A 23973-nucleotide genomic window follows, 5' to 3' on the forward strand; every position below is an offset into this window, starting at 1 on the left:
TGACCCTGAGCTCACCCAAACGCTGTGCGCCACCACCCGTTAGAGCAGCTCCCAGCAAGAGTTCAAGTCCTCTCTATTTTCCTTCACTTTCTTCTAGGGTTAAACCCAGTCAGAAGGTCTTGAACGTGGTCTGCAGCTCACAAAGGGCACTGCACCCTTTTATACGTACAGTCACAGTACGATTTCTTTATGTTTGCAGGTATCATGATGGGCCGCCCATTACAGAAGGAAAGGGGCTTATCTTAAGATAAACATGGAGTTCAGAACATTCGTGCTGCTCTACACCGAAACTAATGTGTATCATTTTTAATGCTGTGTTCATAAACCTTTGGGAGCCACAGATATTAAAAAAACCCTATTTAACCAGTACACAGGGGAAATGAATGCTACAGAAAAAAAATATGAAATTGTGTTATTTTGCTGTGCAAACTTCTGTTCCCCTTTTAGGCAAAAACTAGGGCTTATGCAGGACAAATTACTTGTTAACTCCCAATTTCAATAATGGATTTCAGTGTCCCCCTCAACAGATTAGAGAGGTGAAACTAATACCAACATAAAGAGTAACTAAACTCGACAGTCCAATAAATCAAACTGCTTCAGACAAAAAGCTTCACGCTTCAAAAAGGAAATAATAAAAATAAACAAGTGAGTCACAAATGTGTTTCTACTGTCAGTTATTAACGTCTATTTATTTAATACACCCAATAATACACAAAAACACCGCAGCTACGAAAAAAACAGAATTACACCAAAGTTGACCCTTCTAGCACTGCCTTCAAAATTTTAAGACTTTGTAAATGCAATATAACCACTGGGGTCATTACTGAGTAAACCAAATAAAGATATTTCTAGAGTTCACTTATAATATTTTGCCTTTATAAACCTTGATAGACTGAACAAATAGATTGCCACCAGGCTTTAACTAGATGAACCAGGCTTCTATGTATTTATCCAGAACTGAAGCTTGCTGCAATCACGCTACTAAAGTGCTCCATATATTCAGTCCACGACCATATTATTAAAGTTAAAAATACGTAATATTTTTTAATAAAAGATTCTGCTTGCTTGTTGCGATTCTCAGCAAAACACTAATGCTCTTTCAGAACACTGCTACACTTCTGCATTACAATCACTTCAAATCACACACCTCAGGCAGGATTTAAGTCTTACAGCAGAACAAATCATGGTGTCATTCAGCATTCAGTAGCTTCACTGATTAATCCCTTGTCATTGAGAGCTGTGTCTTCCCAATGCTAAAGAACTGTGAATTGGTGCTTAGCAGGAGGAAATCCACTGGCCAACACTAGACGGTCATATTGTCTGAAAATCTAATCTGCAGCAAGAGATAATTATTTTTTTCTGTTTTAAAGTGATTTGTAGGACCTGCAACAGTATAAGTGACATTCAGTATTTTATGAATCTCACAGCAAGGCTCCTACAGAAATAAATTACAGTCTCTAATTTAGAGAAAGGTTGGTGGAGTTGCGAACTTCAGAGCTCTACATAAATCCCTTGTAATAAGGTTGTTACCATCGCTAACAAGTAGTAAAAGGATTGAATCTAAATGAAGACGAATATATCACGAATACATCATCAACTTGTTTTATAACTTTTTTAGTATTTCGTGTATAAAACACAGTAACGACTTCCAAATTAACTTAAAATAATTATTTATGCTTGACTGTAAGGATGGACACCCACTGCAGACAGCACCAGTGAGTCTCTGCAGTTCACCACGCAGGAGATCGAGTGGGGAGCAGAAAACAATCGCCTGGGCAGGCAGGCAAAGACCCTTTATAGAAACTCAAATGATACTCCTACCAAAAATACTGTCCTTCTTGAGGAGAGGATTTCCACAGCCCTTCTTTCTCCCTGCTTTCCCACCCTGCTCACGGAAACCTATGGAGACTGCAGGGCCCTACAAACCGACCACCAACGGTTTCTTTCTGTTCTCACAAGTGGGGGTCTGGGGGACTCCGAGCTGTTGGAGGTTTAATGCCAACACCACTTGTGTTTTTACAAGGCAACGTGCCAAAAAAGGTGCACTTCATACTCCTTTTCCCTCATCTACTCTGACTCTCTTCCCCCTCCATGTCTGGCCCACGAATACAGTCATCTGTAAACCACGGCTTCTCCCCGAGCCCTGCAAGCACCACACAAGGACAAACGTCACATTTCCCATCCAGAAAAGCTGTCCCTTTCCTTTCCTGCAAAGGTTTTAATACTTTAGTCTTCCTGGACTTTTGCCGACATCTGAGGAAAGCCACCAGCAAAGTCCAGGCCTGGATGAGGGACAAGGTAGTACAGCTACTCGGTACCTTCAGCAATTCAATCACGATACCAGACAGTAATTAATACAAGTTTTCCAAACAGTGGCAAGCTTTATTTGTTCAGAGACCTAAATTATCAAGAGCTGAAACACATCATGATCTTAGCAGTGCACCGCTACTTCAAATACACATCCCTGTTAAGGAAATCTGACTTGCTCCTACGGAGTAGCTGTCTCCTGAAGTAAGTTCTAACAATTTAAGTTATTTCTAAAACAGCAGAATATTGAGCAACTTTTAACTTGTGGTGTTACAAAACACTGACACTTTTTGAACAATATTGGCGGTGGGAATTACAGGAGGTTTCAGTATTGACCATACTTACTGATTGAACAATATCCTGGACCGGACTATGAACTTGAAGATGTACTCCAAAGCTTTCATAGCTTTAAAGAGCTGATCAGTGATACCACACTTCTCAGCATTATCCACGTACGTTTTTAAAACTTTAGTCAGTTTTCTGTTTAAATACAAAAACACATACGTTACAAGTATATTCGCAGAGAAGAATTTCAGTCTTGAAAGGTTTAAAGAAAACTGATGTGCCCAAGTAGTGTCCACTGAGTAACAAAAATAATTAAGCAACTAATAAACTCATTATGTTCTTGTTATTGCCGGTAAGTAGCTGCAACTTATTCTTGGGGAAAAAAAAAAAAAAAAAAAAAAAAAAGGAAAACCAGCCCAGACTATAACACCATTCAACATACAAGCAATACAGCAAATCTCGGTAAGACTTATCTTCTGCTGGATACTGAGGGATATTCAGATGTAGGCTATTATAAAGATGTAACTAGCAATAATAATCAAAATAATAAAAATAATTAAATTATATATGAATACATTGATAGAATTCAAACGCATAAAATGGGAGTTTCTTCATTAAACAAGGCTTCCCCTTTACATAGCTTTCCCGTGGATTTTGGGCTAGAATTTGTGAAATTTATTTCTCAAAAATGTATATGAGTTGGAAATTCTCTTATGCCACATTTTAAAGTCTATCAAACTTGAAAGTGAAACAATTTTAAAAATATCATTTCAGCTACCTCCCTTCCAATGACTATAAATCACCATTTTAATGCAACTACAAGCAATTCCATTTTAAATCATCCTAGCTACACTGTATGTTTCAACATTCACCCTAAAAGCAAATAAGTGCAACATTATATACCACTAAGAAAATAACATTGAGTAGACAGATATCTTGATATACGGGCATTTATTTGAATAGCAGCAAACTGCCGAAGAATTCTAAGTAACCCCTTGGATATTACCAGTGCAACCTCTCGTCGCTTAAACAAACTTGTGCAGTAAGAGGCGAGGGGAGGGCAGGGATCTGTCATGCACAAGTCAAGCCAGAATTCAGCTCTTCCAGCATCCTCAAGCTTAAATCTGCATCTGCCCCCCTGCATTTAAGGAGGGTCAGGATGCTCTCCATACCTCCCAGCAAAAGGGCCACCATCAGGTGTTGCTAATAAAACCAGATGCTGGAGGATGCTTCACCCTTTCCTCGCTTCACATGAAGGCTGTAATGTGGCTGTAATGTGGCTGTAACGCAGTGAAGCAATCGTAAATATCAAAGTTGTGACTGAAGTCCTAACTCTTCTTCACTATTTTAAATCAATACTTCTCAAATATTTTCTGGTCACATAATAGAGACTGTGTAACAGCAATGTGCACGGCAGGTTTCCTGGTTTGGATTTCTTTTCCTCCCAACACAGCAAAGATATCCATTGCATATTTCTCCTCCAACATTAATAGTCTGAAGCAGCAGCAAAGATCCTAACTGTCAAGAAATACTTAAAACAGCAAAAATAACGGACCTTTGGCTTTTTTGTTCTTCACTGCTTCCTCCCCCAAAGTGACAGTAACGCAGGTAACACAGTGTAGAAGATCAATTCAATGCACCAAACAATGTATTTGAAGCATCTTAAATGGACATGATTTCCTTTCTCAAGTATGACTGAGAACTGGTTATGAATATTTTCCTTACAAAACAATTCTTGAAGTCGTCAAATCATCCCTTCCTTCAACACCACAAAATCAAGACTCCCTCCTTGCAAATGACTAGTAGTAGTTTCATTACCATTATTTCAAGAAAGAGATACTGTCTCCAGTCTTCTTTAAGAACCTCCCACCCTCCCAAGCTCCATGGGCAAATTTTTAATTAACCCACATAAAAAAGTAACTGAATAATGTTATCTGGAGAATTTACGCAAGCCACATTAGGAAAAAAAAGCTTTAAAATTTACGTGTAGGCTAATGTAGCACTGAAATGCTTCTTAATGTAGGTTTCCAAGACAGGATTAAAATGTTGAAATTTTCTGTCAGCAATCAGTCCAATGATAAACACCTGAAAAAAACAGCATAATTATTGCGTTATCCTCAAAAAATCTTTTAATTTTGTACATTCATCAACCTTTACTTTCAGATAAACCACGTTAGTAACATTAAAAACACACAGACTTTGGCTTTTGATTGTCCTCCCAATATCTGAATATTCTCCTTTCCTGTGAAAACTTCCCATTCAGAACAAATTTTCTGTTCTAAGCAGAAACTATCTGTTTCTGTCCTAAATTCAGCTGTTAATCCACTAAAGTGACTGGACTTGATTGCTTCCACCTTTTCTTGGAGGATGACACGATGCAATCCAACTCCCCAAGTCCAACCGAAACTTCAAATATAGTTTTTAAATTAAATAACAAATAGTTAACAGTTAAGATGATCTTCTTCATTAGTAAACTCCATTCTAGCATTTACACCATGTTTGTTTTCTTTATTCACCATTACAGTATCTACGTTTTAGTCCATCCACAATGCAAACTTACCAAAGCGTCAAACACTAACGTGTCAAATGTCTCACTCTCCGAGTTCTCCATCATTATGTTAAAAAGTGCATCCAATGTATCTTGAAGAAACTACAAATAAATACACAAGTCATCATATTTTACAGAAAAAAATGAAATTCAGATTTCACACAGGTTCCTACAGACATCTTTGCTTTCATTTATACGTTTTACAAAGTAAAGACATTTTAAAAGTTAGCCAAAAGAAGGAAGATTTAACATTTTTGTTTTCAGCAAATTATTTTGGAGTTAAATTGATTATCTATACATCCGTATCACTCAAAAAAAAGTCAAAAATCACACTTGGTACACCTGAACTAGGAGTTTAATCTATTACAGTGAATGAACAAAAATGTATTTCAAAACTCATTTTCAACATACAGTCAACAGGATCATGCAGTTTCTGAAAACTGATGTTTCAGAGCACAAACCAGACAAGCAATGGAGTCTCATGCCAAATAAATCAAGTCATCCTCAGTAGTTTTGAGCTGAGCAGTGCTAAGTGCACAGCATATCGCTTTTCAGGACTGCATAAACTCAGATCCACGATTTCAAATGAGATCATACATGCAGGCATGGGAAGGAGAGCACACAACCTTCTGCCCCAGCCCAAAACCTACACGCCTCTATCACTGTAAGAGAGGAAGAGTCTTCGCTAGCCAGCTGGCTGGACACCCTGATCTGTGACACACGAAAGCAAAAGCAGATTAGTGTCAGGGGATCCAAGTTAAGCAGAGGGATAAAAGCTGGTTTATGCATGTATAATTACAGTATTTCTTCCCAGTGACAAGTAGTACATGCATAGATCAAAGATACTCATCAATACGCTCAGTTTTATCGGCATGGGATTCTGCGTCTGAGCATTTTCTTCCACCAGATGACACAAAAACGACATGGGCTCCTCCAAGGCGGAATGAGGATGGATCATGGCCTCAGTTTGCATTTGTTTTGGTTGAGAGAGAAGGAGTTCAACAGGGATTGTTCCAGCAAGTCTGTCTCAAATGAAGTAATTTTTTTTTGTGTGTGTGTTGTAGACGAGACAAGGTATAGTTGAGGAAGAATGTCTGAACAAGCAGAAGGCAACTGCTCCCTGAGATGGCAACTACAAAGGGATATTATATGTGGGAGCCATGGAAAAAACAGCCTGCCTCCCACCTTCCTCCCTTAAAAAGTTTCATCTATGCAATGAGTCTTCCAGATCAAATGCGACTCACCTGGATTATCTCCTAAATCTAGAGTTAAATCTCAGGAATTAACCTCCATTTAACAGCTCGCTAAACACTGCTGAATGCCAAACTTCCTCAAAACAAGTGAGCATGGAGGCACAGTTCATGCTGCTAATATCTGCAGATGAAAAACCAGAAAAGCCAAAATGCTTGCAGCTGATTTTAGACTTCAGTTCTGGGGCAGATCCAGCTCATAATTTCTCTACAGGATTTGGGCGGTGGGAAAAAAAAGTGATAGCCTTCTCTCAGTCCCATTTGTTCAATTAAAGAACACGTGCATATAAAGTACATTTAACCAGCAGCTGGCGGGAAGGAAAGAGTAAAGCACGGTTTTGAGATTTGACAGGAGAAGTTTCTGTCCCAGTTTGAAGAGAAGTAGTACTCTCAGATCCCAAACACTGCCTGGGTAAGTCCCTTTAAAAACAAAGGATGGTTAGAAGGCCACGTCATGACCGATCGAGTCTTCGTTTCGCATTTAGACATCATATATTGGCTTTCATTAGTAGAGCTGAAGTTTTAAACCTGTTCATAAGGACTTCATGTAACAGCAAGAAGAATACAGGGTAGATGCTTTTATTGTATAAAGTGGCAGGAAAACATTTCTCAGGTAGGAAGCCAGTATGAGTAATTTATAGACTATTAGTTTACATTCTCATATCCTATAGACTCCATGCACAAATGGAGTCAGAGCCTCTGTTAAAAGGAGATAACATTTATGCATTTACAGTTTCCATACGCTACTGAAACAGTCAATCACTGAACGGTTGCTCTACTTAGTGATAAATGAACAGAGGTATTTTACTGGTGTTTAAAAAAAAAAACAGGAACAGTTTAACAGAAAATTTGGTATCTTATTTAAAACTATGAAGGACAAAAAAGCTGAAAGAATAGAAAGGAACAGTTACAAACTAGATACTATGAATATGCAACAAAGCAGTCTGCACAAAGATTTTCTGAACACTGCTGTAACAGATGGATAACATATACAGTGGTCTTGAAAAAAAAAGAGAATAAAAAGAGGGAAGTGAGTAATATTAAACATTCACTCTTCTGTCCTATGCACAAATCAAGGTCTGCTTAGATCCCTACGCAACACGGAGGAAGGAGTATGATTTCATACAGTCCTGCAACGGCGCAGGGAGGGGCGAGTGTGTGCCAGCTGGAGAATCACTCCGGTATTGCTTTTACTGAAACCTCATTTGTGCTGCATTCTGATGCTTCTAAAATCACCGATATCCATCAAGCAATAATCTGCCATACCCCCTCTGATGTCACTGGGAGAAGAGGGAAAATTACAAATGACAGAACTATGACAATGCTTGGCAGAAGCAAGTATCAGTGTCAAGTTTTTAGCTATCAAATGATCCATAACAAAATAGTAGCAGGTAGAACCTTCCTGAAAAACAAATCATGTGAGATACTATTTTCACCAGACTCAAATGAAAACATCTGAGAATGCTGATATTATAAGTTACTTCAAGATGAGGCATTCATTAGGCTTCTATTAACCAAATTAAAATCCACTGATGTAAGGAAACAACACTATAGGCCCTTAGGGGTCATCTGTCCCCAAAACATTCCATCTTTTGACACCCTTTTAGATTTGATTTATTACTACACATTCAATAAAGTCCCAACCTACCCTTTTCCACAGCTAAATCTGTCTTTATGTAGGTCTCTACAATCAGTCAGTGGCCTTGGCAAATGTAAATAACTTGGCTCTGCTAAATATTTTCAGGAGAAAGGATTTCTTAAAAAAAAAAAAAAATCAGCAGCACACAGTATGATTGCTTCCCACATCCATATATTAAAAATACATTTAATATCACCATGTAAGAATTCCAAGATGTTCTAATCTTGCAAAGATAAACACTCTTTGCCTTCATGTATCTGTATAGAAAAATTGACTGAAGCGCTAAGAAAACATCCTACATTTTCAGATATTTGCATTTTACATGTTTTTTGCCAGTACTCAACATCTGGAATGTTCTTTGAGGGCTGGGAAAAGGGCATTAGCATCCTGAAGGCTGCGAGATACTTGGTTACTATTTAATTTGCAAGTGTGTGCAGTGAGGCTGGAGGGGCGGGGAGCAGGGAACAAAACAAAAGATATGAATTCCTCAACATATGGGATTCAGCAAAATTATGATACCAAATTTATTTTTAAAGAAATTAACTTAACTGTTACCTTAACCACTTCACCACCATCGACCTTCATCAGCTGCTTCAAATTCTGCTGCAACAAGTTCGTGTTAGATCGCCATTTCAGAAGTCCCAGCAGATCAACTAGGAATAAGAAAAACAATTCTATCACGCAGGATATTTACTTTCACTCACACTCCATAACTACACTCAGGACAAACAGTTTTATTTCCTTAGGTCAGCCATTTTCACTGGGCAACAACATGGTTTAGTATGTCTCTGACACTGCAGAAACCTAGTACAATAAATACTTCTATCACAGAAGAACTCCAAAAGGCTTTCAAAAAAGCAGCCTGCTTTTGAAATGTCAGCATCAAAATCTAGGCCAAGAGAGTCCGATCCCTCAGTTTTAATTTGTTGTACACAACAGTTGTGTGTTTGGAAAAAGATGCCAAAATGAAATTAGTCAGCCACCGACACAGTCATATCTACAGGGCCGTGACTCCTCCAGCATTAATGTTTCCAGCTTCTTTGCACTCACTGAATAAACTGAAAAGAAAATAAGGCACAATGCAAGGCAAACAGTTGCAAACTAAGCTAATTCAGAGGAAAGCTGTCTGCTTAATAACTCAAAATGCTCAAATTGCTTGGTTGCTTCCAAGTGATGGAGAGCTAGGGTACAGATCAGATCACGAAACAAATCAACTGCAAATGGTCTTGTCCCTAAGTTCTTCATCCCACTATTAAGATCATGTCACTTCATCACTCACTGATAAGTAAGAGAATACAGATGGCAAGCTCTCTCTCCTAGTCATAAAGAGCCACAGCATCCTCTTTCAGTTTCCTTTAAGGAAAACTTCTCACGAGGCAGCTCACAATTGCTGTTCCCCTGCAAATAAGCACGCTAGTAAATATTAACAACCACACTAGAGCACCAGCAAGTTAAACCCACGCTAGCATTTGTTGAGATGCGACCTGAATTGCCCACAAACCCAAAACCCCAAGCTCGTCCTGCCTTAGCCAAAGCAGCATCCGGGAAAAATTCCTCCCTGCCCCATTAAAATTCAGTTTTCAGCACAAAACAAACTATCCATAAGTCATCCTCAGCAGAAGCCCCTGAAGAGAGACAAATAGGAGATTTTAAAGACTGTCTACCTTCAGTTTAACCACTGGATTACTACTGCACATCACCTCCCCTGGTATGGTTAATATTATGTGAATCCTGCCCAATGTAACTCTTACAGAGTAAGGACAGACGGCTTCTCCCAACCAATACCCCCTCACTTCTTTTATTCAAAACTTTCAAAGCAACCAACAAAATGTTTACCAAGGCAAGCATCTGCAGAGTATATTCTGGAAATTATATGCAGAGACCCAGAGCAGCTGCTATCCCTTCCCCAAAATTTTTCATTCTAAGCAATAAATACAATTGCTTCTAGGGGAATGGACTGCAGTTCTCCTTGGGATAGATTCCGCTCTGAGCGGCACTCAAACCAAGCCTTCTTATCATCTCTCTGGGACTAGAAGTAAAGAACATTTTACTGTATTATAGCTGTGAACAATCCAAGCTCTGAATTTTTTAATTATTTTTTTAATGTATCCTACAAGAAGTCTATAGGCTGAAACCAAAGTCTTAGAAACTCAACATTAACAGAAAAATTGCTTCTGGAAGAAAAAGTAAAGATGCCTCCATGAGTTATCCAAAGTGTTCCATGAATATGTTTATACCAGTTTTCCATCACTGAATTTGGTTTTGGTATGACTTCTAAAAAGGCATCAGCTTGACAAAAGAAATGATCTGAACAAAATGCAGCCCACGGACTATGTCTGAATGGCATTGTATATTGCCCCAAGAAAACAAACCCACAGATACTTTCAGCGTGGTGACACAGCAAATGCTAAATGAATATACACATGCGAACAGAAAATGTCAATGCAGTCCAACTACCAGAAAAACAAGCTACAGTGTGCAGTAAACTTGTGCACTGACTCTGTTATTGCAAGCATTAACCTCAGCAAAGTACCAGCCGGTCAGTTAATCCTACTCTTTTAATAGGTCTAGGTATAAAATAATACGGTAAGTAGAGCAGAGTAAGAATGTAAAACACTATTTTAGCCTACAGTAAATAGTAATACCGTAGGTCAGTTTAGTGAAATTTATGTGATCAGAAAATATTAGAGGAAGATGACAGAATGAGGATTTTCAATTGCAAAGGGTTAGAACACCCAGCCTGCCAAGTGAGCCAACAGCAACTGTATTTAGGTTAGTATAATTTATTATTATGTGACTACATATGAAGATTTTCTTTTACATGTTATTTAGCCATTGGAAGCAAATGGTCCAACTTCCTGATTATATACTTTACTTGACCTGTATTTATGCAAAGGTTTCCCCACTGAGATACCCAAACTTTCCTCCAGGTCCAGTCACTGAATGGAAGTTAGATAATATTTCCACTCTAATTAAATTTCCATGTGTTCTTTGAAATAATCTTCCCTCTTGACTTTAAGCATTTGATTTTCCACTCTTTATGACTTGTTTTATTTTAATTCTGTATTCACATCTTCATTTTTATACCACTGTAGCACCTGAATTTGCCGTATCATCTGTATTGCCTTTTTTCTTTTTAATTATTGTGCTGAATGACTAAGTAAAATCCTCTCAACTGTTTTCTGAAAGCCTAGTGTCCTTGGTTCCTCGAAGTCTTGACTCCAGATCAGTAACAGTTACTGTTATCTACAGGTTTGAGTCCTTCAGGCAGAAAAGAAAACACAGAAATACTTTCAGTAAGCCTTACAGACACCCTGGATGCTTCACAACAGCAAACGCACAGGTAGAACACCAGACAGCTCTCTGGCTAGTGGTAATTGGAAAAATTTTCCAGCAAGTCCATTAATGCAATTTCAGTCCTATTCTCATCACCCTGATAATAAAAGGACATCCATCTTGACAGTCCTGGAAGAGGCACTGCTAAGATTTACTACCCACAGGCAGTCTTTGTGTAGAGGGGGATGTCCGTTTCGATGCTATTTTGCCCCTCCCTCTGTACTTCCCAGTATCTCCAGCTTCTAGTTGTCAGAAAAAGAAGATTCAAATACCAAAACTGCCTTGTCTATGCAGGAGAAAACATGACCTCAATTTGTCCTAGCTCAACAGGCTGCTCAGAATAAGGAAAACAAAAATCAACATGCAACCCTGGCTTGGATGTGACATCAGGAACAGATCCAAACAGACCTTGCTATCCGTTTACCCTAAGAACAGAAGGCCCAACACTTCCCACCCTAGAGAGATCTACTGAGATGTTATCAACTGCAAGCAGATATCCCATAACACATGGGATCAAATTGCTCACTTCTGACCTTATAAAAACCCAAACAAACCCAAAGAAAACCAATAAAAAACAAAACCAAAAAGCCCACCACAAACTTGGAATGTCTGCTGATCCATTCCGTGCCCCACAATATGTAAGCAGTAGCAATGCACGTGTGAGGTATCAAAGAGCCAACCACCCCCAAGAGAAGGTGGAGACCCAGTGTCACATTGCCTGTTAGCACATCAGGTGACAGCAGCACTGTCAGTCATGACTTCAACATGCACATCTCTATAGTTTGATATAGTTTCATATCAATTCTTGAATTCTAGAGTTTTAATATAGAAGCTCTACTTCATTACACAAAAATGGACTTGATGTTTATGTCAAAGTGTTCCTTCAGCCTATAAAGGACATATTTGTTAGAGAAAGTCTTAATTGTAGAATAAAAATAAAGGCATGCACTGCCATAGCCCTGCTGATACGGGAGGAAGAACATTCTCTTCCGCTCAGATGGCAACAGAGGAGAATCTGGCCAAGAGGCAAAGTGATGATGAACAGCAAATTCTGATGCCTCCAAGAGCTGACCTTCTCACTGATGATTCCTGAGAAGGTTGGGAGTTTTTGGCTTGTTTTCAGAGAGTCCTCCTCTTTGGCTTACATTGCTACTCTTCCTCAAAATTAAATGCAAAAATCTAAGAAAAGGCCAGGAAACGTGTTGCTATAACATACCCTGCAACAAATCCCTAACAACTGCTCAAATGTGAAGTAGATACTTCATACGATCATTTTCTCTTAAAGAAAACAGCTGAAGTCTTACCAGCGGCCAAGTTTGCTATTTTGGAAACTTTTCAGAAGCTAAAGACATCAATTACTAACAGAAAAGCAACACCGATACCTTACAGTTCATACAGCACTGAAGTCAAATGAACGTTCAAAGAGCTCGTAAACAAAAAGGTAGTCTGCAACATCAGATACAACGCAGAAAGAGCCATATGATTTATGAACGTACTTTCGGGATTACTAAAAGTAAGTCTTAAAACCAATTCTAAAATACTTGTGGAGGGTGAAGAGAGAACTTTTATAGATGACCAAAAGGAGAAAATTGTGTTTTGGCTCAACATTTTGGTAAATGAGGACAACTGTGGATTTTTACTTATTTTTAAGACAGTTAAAGGAAGAATATTAGCCAACAATTTTACAGAGGTTAAAATCAGCTTCAGAAGCCATAATCTAAGTAGCACTGCCAATTTTTAGATACAAAAAATTATACTTGAGGGAGGAATTTAATGATGAATTTTTTTTGTTGTTTCTGTTCTAAATTGCTTAAGGATACATGGTGATCTTGTTTAATAATGTCAAAACACTTTGAAGAAAGAGAAAAGGCTTTGGCAACTTTGAGAAAAAGTTTCACAAACAACATAATTAATAGTAACATTAAATAAAGATCAAAAGTTCAAAGGAAATTATTTTAAATTGAACATTGTTTCATGCTTAGTCTTAATTTTAATAATAGTTCTGCGAAAGCAACATCAATATATTGATTGCTATGAAATACTGCAAACTACTAACAAGCACTAGGAAAAAGAAAGCCAAAACTAATCATATTGCGAACAAAAAGCAGCTCAATTCCTCATGCTGGTTTCTGCGTTCTACAAAACCCCAGAACCACTGTGTTACTGTTGAGCTACGATCCCATCTTTGCTATGAAATTCCAAAATCATTTCCGAATTTTTTTTGCTAAACACCCTCTTAGGCTGTAAGACTGCCAGGCTGCAGTGACTCTGATGTGCTCTGAATACGAAACACCTAGGATGTGCTGTAACAGAGATGCCACTGAAAATCACTGCAATAAAGTTACGAGTTGACTACAACATCATACCAGAGTAGTAACTTTCCCCCTGGACAGAGGAGAACTCATTAACGTGACAACCCAATCATTATTCCCACCCACCCCCCCGTCCCAAGCCTTCCTCATCCATAACCTCAATTCCCAACAGATCTATCTGAACCGAGCCCTCCCTGCTCGTGAGTCACGCAGGAATGATCCCGTTCCCTGGCATGACTCACTCACATCTCAATGACCCACCCACACTCCCGAGTCTACTTCTGGTGCAGTGAAGAGAACAAGGGACCGCTCCATGGCAACGAAGCACAGAAATTACAGAGGGCACAGTCTGGAAATGTGAAATATTTGCTTTGGTGGCTGCCATCAGCTCTACTTTCCACAGCCTTTGGATGCAGTCAGCCAGCTGACAAATACACATGAAAAACGTATATAAGGCAAGTTTTAAAAGGAACAAAAAATGACGACTCCATTCCTGGTGCTCAGTGTTCACGCGAGGATGTGCGAACGTGAGAGTGACCTCCACGCAACGCATTCTCATGCTCACATCCCTTCTGCCCAACACAAGAAAACATCAGAGCTTTCTTCAGGCATAAGATATGGTTATTATACCTTGAAAATAACATAAAACAGTTTATTTGGGAGCCGAGCCACGATATTACCTACTCTTGAAAGAAAACTCATCCTCTTCCTTAGCGTTATTACTCATACCCACAGAGAAGTAAAATGCCACAGAGCCTGTTTTCAGTATACTTCAGTATAAAAGCCTCAACTATATGGCAAACAGTATTCCCATTTCCATTTAATTTGTATTTTTCTGTTTTCTTAGATACATGTACTGCTCTAAAGCAAAACAAAGCCCACAGGCAGAGGAAAAGCTGGATAGTAAGCACACGCAGGAGATGCTTTTCCTGTATCCAGACAATTTAATCCAAGACCGCATGGCAAACCACCCACCATCCATTCACAGGGGAAGGGGGATGGAAAAGGCAGGAAAGCCAGTACATACAACCCCACTCCAACTGCGAGGAGCAGAAGCTCCAGCAGTTCTATGAACTCACCGTTCTGCGTAAGTTTTGTTGAACAAACTAGAGTAGAAATCTGGAAAGAGTCTTTGCTGATGGTGCAGCTTCCAAGGTTCTGCATGCTCTTCCCCGTTGCAGAGTGTCCCTTCTCCTCCAATTCTATTTTAGTGGATGGAAGACTTAAGTATGTCGAGGCATCCTCCAGCTTCTTTGCTTCTGCCTACAGTACCATTTTAAATACAATATGAAACAGTTCTGAAATATCTAGTAAAAAGTCTTGGTAATAATGAAATATTATTATTTACACTGGATTTTCCTAAGTTTGCTCCAGAAATGGAGCTATCCAATGGGGTCTTTAAAAACAGTAATTTAGCACTAACCTGTCTACACGTTAGAGCCAAGATGTAAAGGGCTAGAGAAGTAACTTTTCCCAGCCAAGAACACACACATAAAACTCGATAAAACAAGCACCTTCAAAATTAAAACATGCCTGGTAAAACATCCTCCAGGTTTAATAATCTATCTGCCAAATATGCAAATTGCGCAGTACTTACTATTTAGTTGACTGATCTAACAAAGTAGTCTATAACGTATTTTTCTGTGTAATTATGTAACAATAACTCACTAAAAGTCAGTAGCATTCACACTGAGCTAGCTACTATGGAAAGACTAAAGTATCTCAAAATTTTACCTTGTAAACTATAAGGTCGTGTTCTCCATCTCTCAAAGTTGTTCCATCATATCTCATGAGCTTCACAAATGCTAGGGCAAATATTTTCTCAGATTTATCTTTGGCTGTTATAAAACAAACAAAAAAGCATAATTAAGCATTTGATGCTAGTACAGACAGTCCACCTAATCTCAGAAACATGGATAACCTACAAACAAGTGACCATAGTAAAGATTCTCAGTTGGAGAAAAGGTACCAGAAATTGGGAGAGTCTTCTACACTCAAGACGGAACCAAAAACATGAGAAATAAATGCTTAAGAATCTGACCATGGCAACAGTAACTAGATGCTTAATATTTCTATATTCTGTGTGTTCATTTAGAAAGCTGAATTAAGGCAACTTTTTAAAAAAAAAAAACAGAAATTTGATGTATTTATAATGTTCAGGTTTTTTGGAGTTGGAAGAATGGCAGTGCTTGGCACCTAGAATAATGATTTAAAGACCAGCACTGAGGATCTCATCGGGGCGGGTAATCTCATCATTTATAGGGGGAATATGAGAAGCAAAATATGGGATCCATAACTACAGACAACGCACCTAAGTTTCTGAAAGGTGACCCACTCTACAACTAATCCGAACTAGAAAATGCATTTGGTTTGCTCTCATCATTGAAAATCTATTATCAAAAGTTAAGCAAAAACAAAGCAATGGGGCAAGTAGAAATCACAAAGTTAAGAAGTAAAACCAGAAGGAAAGCCCAATCAACTTCAGATAGTCCAAGCAGCCTGTGAGAAAACCCTGCAGCCCTAAGGCACAGCCTCTAATTAATAATTAAACCACAGCCAACCTCAATTTTTTGAGTCAACATAAAAATATTTGACTCTAGTAATTTGTAGTGCACAATCCTAATTTTGACACATTGTTTTCATGAGTAAGTATCATTCTCTAAACTAAGTAAATCTTTTATTAATGATCAATTTGCAGAACATACAGCTTCAATTAAATAACCGCTATGGGGTAACGTACTACATATTACACAGATAGGTATATATGAAGAGTATTACGTGTCTTAAAATGCATCCAGCGGACACTATCTGATTAATGCTTTTGTCCACACATTTATTCTACAGCAAGAGAGTTCTGCTGCAGATTTAGAAAGGCTTTCCCATCAAGTGAGACAGCCCCTGTAATCACTACATGGAATGAACATTATCACAACCGAGGCGAATCCCCAAACTTTACTACAAAACAGCTGTTGACAAATGGAAGATGTCTAGCTGACTCGATCAGATCCTCAACAGCTCAAAGCATCTCAGCTGCCAGCAGCATTACAGGAAAGCCAAGGAAAACCACAAGCTCTCAAATATCTTTCAGAGGAAAATTACTTCAAAACAACCACAAGTCAGTCTGAGAACCAGAAGCGGAAACCAAGTTTCTTAATAGTAAAGTCTTCAATTACTGATGCTAAGCCCACTGTAAACTCTTCCACATTCCCATTTCAGACATGGGGTTGTTAAACACCTTTACAACTCCCTACCCAAGTACCTTTAAGATATACAATACCACAACCCTTTCAGTTGCTAATGGAAAGCTTTATTCACTAGCCCTTTTATTTGACTTGGAGAAATAACTGGGCAGGAAAGGAAAAGCTTGATGTCAATAGGTAACAGTGAGGAATATGTAAAGGGAAAAAGAAGCTGAGATGCTAACATAAAGCAAGGAGGCAAAACACTTATCCCTGCGCTAAAAGCAATTACAATAGTCAGTTACAGATGAGGAACGTCATGCCTGTTTCAGCAGACTTTGGCACCAGACGCTGACAAGAACCATAATGAAAAGGCTGAATTACTCACAGTCCTGTGATGATCTATGACGGAACGTGAACCTTAAATGACTGCGGTTCACATCTTCAATGGGGATTGCGACCTTCACATATTGGGAAAGAGGACGGAGAAAGAAAACAGTCTGTACAGGATCTTCGAACATCTTCAACCCCTACCAAATCCCATCTAGACATCTTTCAACAATATGCTTGGTGCTTTCAAAAGATTCATGTTAAGTACCAGCTTCGTTTTGCCATAGAAGACCTTGAAAGGTCACAGATTCCCCAGGAAAACGACCAATTCTTGCACCAAGGAAGAGCGACGGAACAAAGCAAGTCTGTTAAGTTACCTGACGAGACCTGCAAGTGCAGATGTTGGGCTGTAGCCTCAAAGCCTCCCCTATTGCTCCCTTCAGCTCAGGAATGAGCCCCTCTTCAGTTTGGTGGAGATGAACTTGATTATCAACAGCAGCAAAGTAAAAATTCTTACCGTATCCATTATCTGTGCAACACTTCTACTACATACACTATTAGTGTATCTCTGATCCACCACACGTAACCACTGTGCAGAGATGAAACCAATGCTCTTCTCCCCTGGTATTTTTGCTAAGCCATCCTACTTTCCTAATCACGCCCACATTTAGGCTCTGTGCTGTACACTGCTCCCCAACACCACATCTAGGTTTCTGCCATTCCCCTGCAGCCACTTTCTCTCTACAGATGCAAGAAGAGCACCTTTGGACTTCAAACAACAGTCTAGGCAGTAGCTCCAAGTCCCTTCTCAGTGCACGTATACTGCTCCCACTGACTACAGCTAGGCAGAATATATTTTATAAAGCTAACATCAGCTGCCTCTAATACCAAAACTTGGCATTTAAGCTAAAACATTATTACCCAAGCAAATTCAGCAAGCTTAAAGCACAATCAGCCCACTATGTTCAACACTATGGCAATTACATTTTAACCTTAATATCCTGCTTCTCTAGGTCAGCTTCACTGAAATAGAGTACACCATTCCTAAAGAGATGCTGGAGTGCCCGTAACAGTCATCTAGACCAAAAGAAGGAACTATAATTCATTATGCAATAAAAGTCAAATCTCTTTTCCAGCAGTCTCTGAAAGCCTTAGTTGAGCTATTCCTTTTGTCCTGCTAAACACGGTCACACGCATTGAATTTCCCTAGTTTTGTTTCTCAAGGCTTTCCACTGAAACCTATATTAACCCACCCAGAGGAAGTTATGGTAACAGTTTATATACCTTTACAGTCTCAAACCAGCGAGGTTGCTTTACTTGGTAATATATTACTGACTTGTATTCCGAGATGGCTTCATCACCAGCGCCAGGATATATAACACTCTTGAAAACATAAACAGAAGAGAAAATGTTTACATGTATCTTAAACTCCACTTTTTCATTCGAATAAACAAAAAAATTGGTCATGCTCAGACCTCCTCGTGAAATTAGTATCAAAGTGCAGGCACTGATATGCACAAGATGTATTTTGTTTGACAAAGGAGAAAATTTTGTTGTAAATAAAAATAGGGACTTAAGTTGACAAATATAGAGAAAGATGTTGAAAAGGCTTAAACAGATGTGTATCAAAATTAAAAAAACAGATGTTAAAGTATTTAATACCTCTAATCTTTTGCCATCTTCATCATAAACAGATACTGTAACTTCTACATTCTTTGCTGTTGTTTTACTGCCTTTGTCAAAATCTCCCTGAACCAACGTCACATAGATGTCATTACGAACATCACCTAAAAGAAAGAGCAAAGCACAAAGTTCTTAGCAATTTTCACAGTGTATCTGCTGATTTGTGAAACCAACGATGCACAGAAACAACGACTGACACATTTTAGGAACAGCAATCATACGTTTACATGGCAAAATGTGTAAAATCCACGGGATCTTGAACATTCAAAACTAGTAGCACTGAAAACAGCTGTTTAGCTAAAATTGTGTTAAGACTTCTAAAGTCTGAACTCTCAACTCATAATGCAGCAAGCTGAATCTAACAAACAAAAAAAGTATCACGCATTATTTCGGGACCGAAAGAATACCACATCATCATTAAGAGTATGTATATATCACTGAAAAAAACACCTCAGCTCCTTTTTTTTTCCCCCTACAACTTCGTTCATTATTAATTTGAAAGGATGAATTTTAATCCAGTTATTAATTTATCCCATACATAGGTATTTTGCAAATTAAAAATATTTAAATAGCCTACAGAGGTCTGTTTAACTTGTTACACCGGGAAGTTTGATGTTTCTGCTGGCTCGGGGGTTGCAGAGTATTTAGCTTTATGTCTTAAAATGCTCTTCAACTACACCTTGATTTAACTGAAATTTTGAAAGTGAGCTGCAGAAACAGGGTATTTCTAATAACTTCATGAGGGAGATGGTTTACGTGCCAACATATGATCACAACAAGCAGAGGTGCCGAAGCACTTACACCGCACTGGATATACAGTAAATAACCTGACAAACGCACAGTCAGCAACCACAGGGAGGGCTAGAACTGGGATGGTTTTTAAAAATATCTAATGGATCCTCCCGAGCCCATCAATCTGAAAAGGGCAGTGCAGGGTTCTTCCTGTAGTCTGTTGCTTATGGCAATTTTTATTTTTAGAAACACTACATTTTGGGGTTGGGTTTTTTTTTTTTGTAAACATCTGAATTGAACACACACAGAATGTATGTATTAAAAAAAGACAATATGGCTTTCTTTCAAATAGGTTATCCAAATCTAGTACAAACTCCAAGAGACGTGCATATCTCTAAATTAAGTCTGTTCCTGTGAAAAATCTTTCTGGTTTGGATTCATCACAGGATAGAAGTTTTACATATGCCCTTGCTAGGGAGCAACTATGAAGCATTTACTTTGTATAAATTTTTCTTCACTGAAAAAAGAGGAGAATTTCCACTGTCACTGTGATATCACATCTTGGGGGGGGGGTGTTCTATTTATTTATGCAGCACATGAGCAGGTATTATCAACATATTTTACATTTATTTTAAATGAGACAAAATCCTTTGATGATTCTTTATTTCTAGCATATACTAAACCTCAAATTCTTTTTTTTTTTCTCCTCTCCCTCAAAGCTTCCATACATACAGATATTTAAAGAAGGTTAAAATATAACAAAGCAGCATTAATTCACACAATCACTTACCAGGCATGATAATCTCAGGAAACCCCATTTTCCGAGCCACGGCTGTTGACCTATCCACTAAGTGTGGAAACTCTTTCCTAATCTGATGAATATCTCCTGGAAGAAGCTTCAAAGTCACCCACAAACCTGTTGTGTAAAAACCACAATTCTTAAACTGGTGTTTTTTTCTAGTTACTAAAGATTTCTTTTCATAAATTCTAAAATGTAAGAACATACCTGCTCTTCATTTAAAAAAACCCAAAAAAACAACACTTTACCAAGTATTTTAAAGCACTCAAAAAACCTCACACAACTTCCAAGCAGAAACATGAGTACGGTGCACATAAGTGTGTCTGATTATATTGAGGCTTTCTGGAAAAATGCATAAAATCCTCACCTGGAAGCTGACTGGCTAGTAAAAAAGCCTGAGAAACTGGAAATCCGTGCAAGATAACGATTCGGGCCTTCATGCTGTGCACTTTGCAGCAATACCATCTAGAAGGTGTCTTGGTAGGGAGGAGTTGAGCAGATGTTCAAAAGCAGATGCATATAGCTTCCCATAAACAGGCTTAAAGCCAAAAATTTTATTCCTCGTCTAAAAATTTCAATGGAAAAGGTGCCCATTCAGAAGAAAAACAGGTTAGTGGCACCATACAACATAAACTGGAAGAAGGAAAGCCTCGGTTATCAGCTGGACCCACTGAAAATGGGCTGTGAAAATGGCGGCAAGCCTACCATGCCCTGGGCACGAAGCTGGAGTGACCCCAGCAGAATGTCTCCTCCTCGCAGAACTCTGAGGACTAGACTTCTCTCATCACTTAACTCTTCCACAAAGCGTCTCGTGGAAATAGTTATTAAGCCATTAGCAGAACTGCCTCAAGCTTTCATCTCTCCTTTGAACTCTCACAAGTCCTTTCTAATGAAATGTTTATCTACCACGAGAAGAAAGAGAAGTGGCAACGTTGATGTGAATAGAAAAAAATGAAGTATTACAACCGACTGATATTGAGATGCCAATAAGGAGAGCACCAACAGCAGATACATCCCCTGAATTGATTCATCACCACCCCCGTAAGCTGTTTTTACTGCACTGAGCACAAAGAAATCTGCAGCATCAGCTTTGCACAGTTGACATTTTCCTCTTCAATAGCAGAAGGCGCCACTAAAAAGCCACTGCTTGCCAACTAACATCAGGCACACTTGTTAGAGGAAAAAGAAAGATACCAAAGAGGGAATTAAAAAAAAAAAAAAGTAGTATTACATACTTGATAAAATGACTGGCAATCAAGTTTAAGCACAAAATAATTACAGCAGCAATGTGCAGAAGAAAATCCTAAAATTAAAATCTGTGAAAAATACCCAAAAAATATCCATCTATAAAACAAATTGTGGGTTACCCTGTTACACAATTAATATGCATTCATTTTGTATATATTTGGCAGCTAGCTTTCTTTTCTATTAAAATCTCTTCTAGAAGGCGATATGTTGACTTGTTGCCAGAGACAGGTCTAACAGCTGCTATTGCATTAAACAGTAACTGTACCTACACTGGCTGGCTAAGCAACAACTCCTAATCCTTTCCTGTTTGCTTGGGCGCCTTTCTTTGATTAATTTCAGATTCTTTCCCTAAGAAGCTGAAATGTTTCCTCCTTCCCGGTACACACTGGCCGCAGGTAAAAACAAGGGGGAAGAGCAGATCTACGTTCTCCTCTCTAGCTAATGGATAATTTTAAAAATTTAGATTTTATTTGCTATTAATTTAAAAAAAACAGCAAAAAACTATATCATTTTCCTTGGGTCTTTTGCTCAGATATCCCCTACAAGTGACAGAGATACACGTAGTGTCAGGTGGAAACTCTGCATTAGCTTGCACAGCAGTATACTAAATCTCCCCCCAAAAAAATATTGAAGCTAGTACAGTAATAACCAAGCCATCACACAATTCGCTTTTTAACTGGCAGACACATTATGATCACAAAGCATCGTATACACACACATACAAAAAAAACCCAACCCAAACTTTGGAAGCAAGCTCAGTTCCACGTCAGCGGAGCGTACGCAGAGGTACGAACAGCGATGCGAGCAGCCCGCAGGACAGGGCATCCGTGGGGTTGCCTTGCTCGGGCTCCGTCCTTACCACTTCCGAGCTGAGTGCGGTGCTGGCGGGAGCAATGCCTTGGTCGTCTTGAGAGGGAGCCAAACGCTGCGAGCGCAGCCGGGAAGCGGAAAAATAAGGCAAAGGAAGGGAAGGAGGAGAATATCCCTTCCTTCGACATCAGGAGGCCAAAGTCCACAGCCCAAGGGCACAAGAGCTGACTCCCTGCATCACTGTTTCCAGTATGGAAATATAAAGATGTCCAGGCGATGGACAATGCAGACAAGGGACGGACGCGCTGTAACGTTAACATGGGGCGGAGGGGAAAGGCGTGGGGCAGGGGGGATAGCAGAACAAGCCCTGAAGGATGAGGAACAGGGGGAACAAACAGTGCAAGCACATTTTCCGTTACCAAAAATGGCAGCGAACAAGTGAAGGTAATATTATGCACCCTTGATTCCAAAATTAAAATCATCACATGTTGCAAATCAAGTGAAGAGCAGTTTTAGGTACACCGGTGTATATAAAGAACAGTACATACCCTGACCCTTGTGGTTAACTTCTTTAGCAGCAATCACTTTGTTTATAACAGTCTGAAGGAAATCATTCTCCCCTGCCACCCTGGGTGAAAAACGGGATGATATGTTCAGCTGCTTGTGTCGAATGGCGTCATCCAACGCTAGCCTGGAGGATGCACATGACGACCAACACCAGGAAACAAAGGGTCACAGAAAACCAGAAGTCACAGTAACAAGGGAACACAAAAGATCATATCATAGTTGTGACAAAGAGTATTTATTAGTCAACGCAAGACAAAGGACAGGAAAGGTAACAAGAAAGACAGAGGAAGATCATTAATCAGAAGAATGCTGATCTGCCACTGAGAAGTACAGCACACCTGTGTTGCTACTTCTCCCTTCAGGGAGATAGATGCATGCACAGGCCCCAGCAACACTTTGTGAGGGTCGAAAGGATGTCTCGCACCTGAGAATCCCCCGGTGAGCAGTGAAACCCTATACAGGCAGTTTTCTTTTTAATATATACAGCAGGATGGCCCTGCAACACCTCCGGGGTCACTTCTGTCATTCTATAGGTTAAGCAGTAGTGCAAACTGTCTGAAGGAAAAGCTACCATAAACCTTACAGAAATGGCAGAGGAGAAGAACAGCAGATAATCCAAACGTTTTGTTAAACTTGATGAATAAATGAAAAGATGGAAACTAAATAAACGGCAGCATTAAATGTCATTTAGGTAATCTTGCCAAGTGCTTTTGACAGCCATTGTGTTGGTGGCTAGTGAATGAATACAAACAAACAAAGATATGAAAACAGAATTGCATGTGGTACAACAGAAAAAGCGTGGAATGAGAAGAAAAATGTGGCTCATACGTACAGCCTAAGTCTACATTGGAAATAACAACACCAGCATTCATTGTGTGTTTTCACATTATTCACGTTCTTCGGAATATACTTTTTCAGAAGAATGTTTTAATTTAGTGTGGCAAAAAA

At 39.0% G+C, this 23973-nt stretch overlaps 1 protein-coding gene across 2 annotated transcripts in view; it reads right to left on the reverse strand.

Annotated features, from left to right (window-relative positions):
* Positions 1-23973, reverse strand: part of DOCK1 (dedicator of cytokinesis 1) — a 309905-nt gene that overhangs the window by 241691 nt on the left and 44241 nt on the right. The window contains exons 12-22 of one of the 2 annotated variants that reach the window (XM_054831423.1): positions 23007-23086; positions 20392-20517; positions 18849-18973; positions 18471-18569; positions 17245-17317; positions 15412-15515; positions 14757-14940; positions 8585-8682; positions 5153-5242; positions 4577-4677; positions 2653-2787 (exon numbers count right to left, since the gene is read on the reverse strand). In XM_054831423.1, the coding sequence (XP_054687398.1) occupies positions 2653-2787; positions 4577-4677; positions 5153-5242; positions 8585-8682; positions 14757-14940; positions 15412-15515; positions 17245-17317; positions 18471-18569; positions 18849-18973; positions 20392-20517; positions 23007-23086 (1215 nt within the window). Of the gene's footprint in view, positions 1-2652; positions 2788-4576; positions 4678-5152; positions 5243-8584; positions 8683-14756; positions 14941-15411; positions 15516-17244; positions 17318-18470; positions 18570-18848; positions 18974-20391; positions 20518-23006; positions 23150-23973 lie in introns of both variants that reach the window. The other variant, XM_054831422.1, reaches the window with a different exon arrangement.

This window comes from Grus americana, chromosome 7, assembly GCF_028858705.1.
Source record: "Grus americana isolate bGruAme1 chromosome 7, bGruAme1.mat, whole genome shotgun sequence".
Lineage (NCBI taxonomy): Eukaryota > Metazoa > Chordata > Aves > Gruiformes > Gruidae > Grus > Grus americana.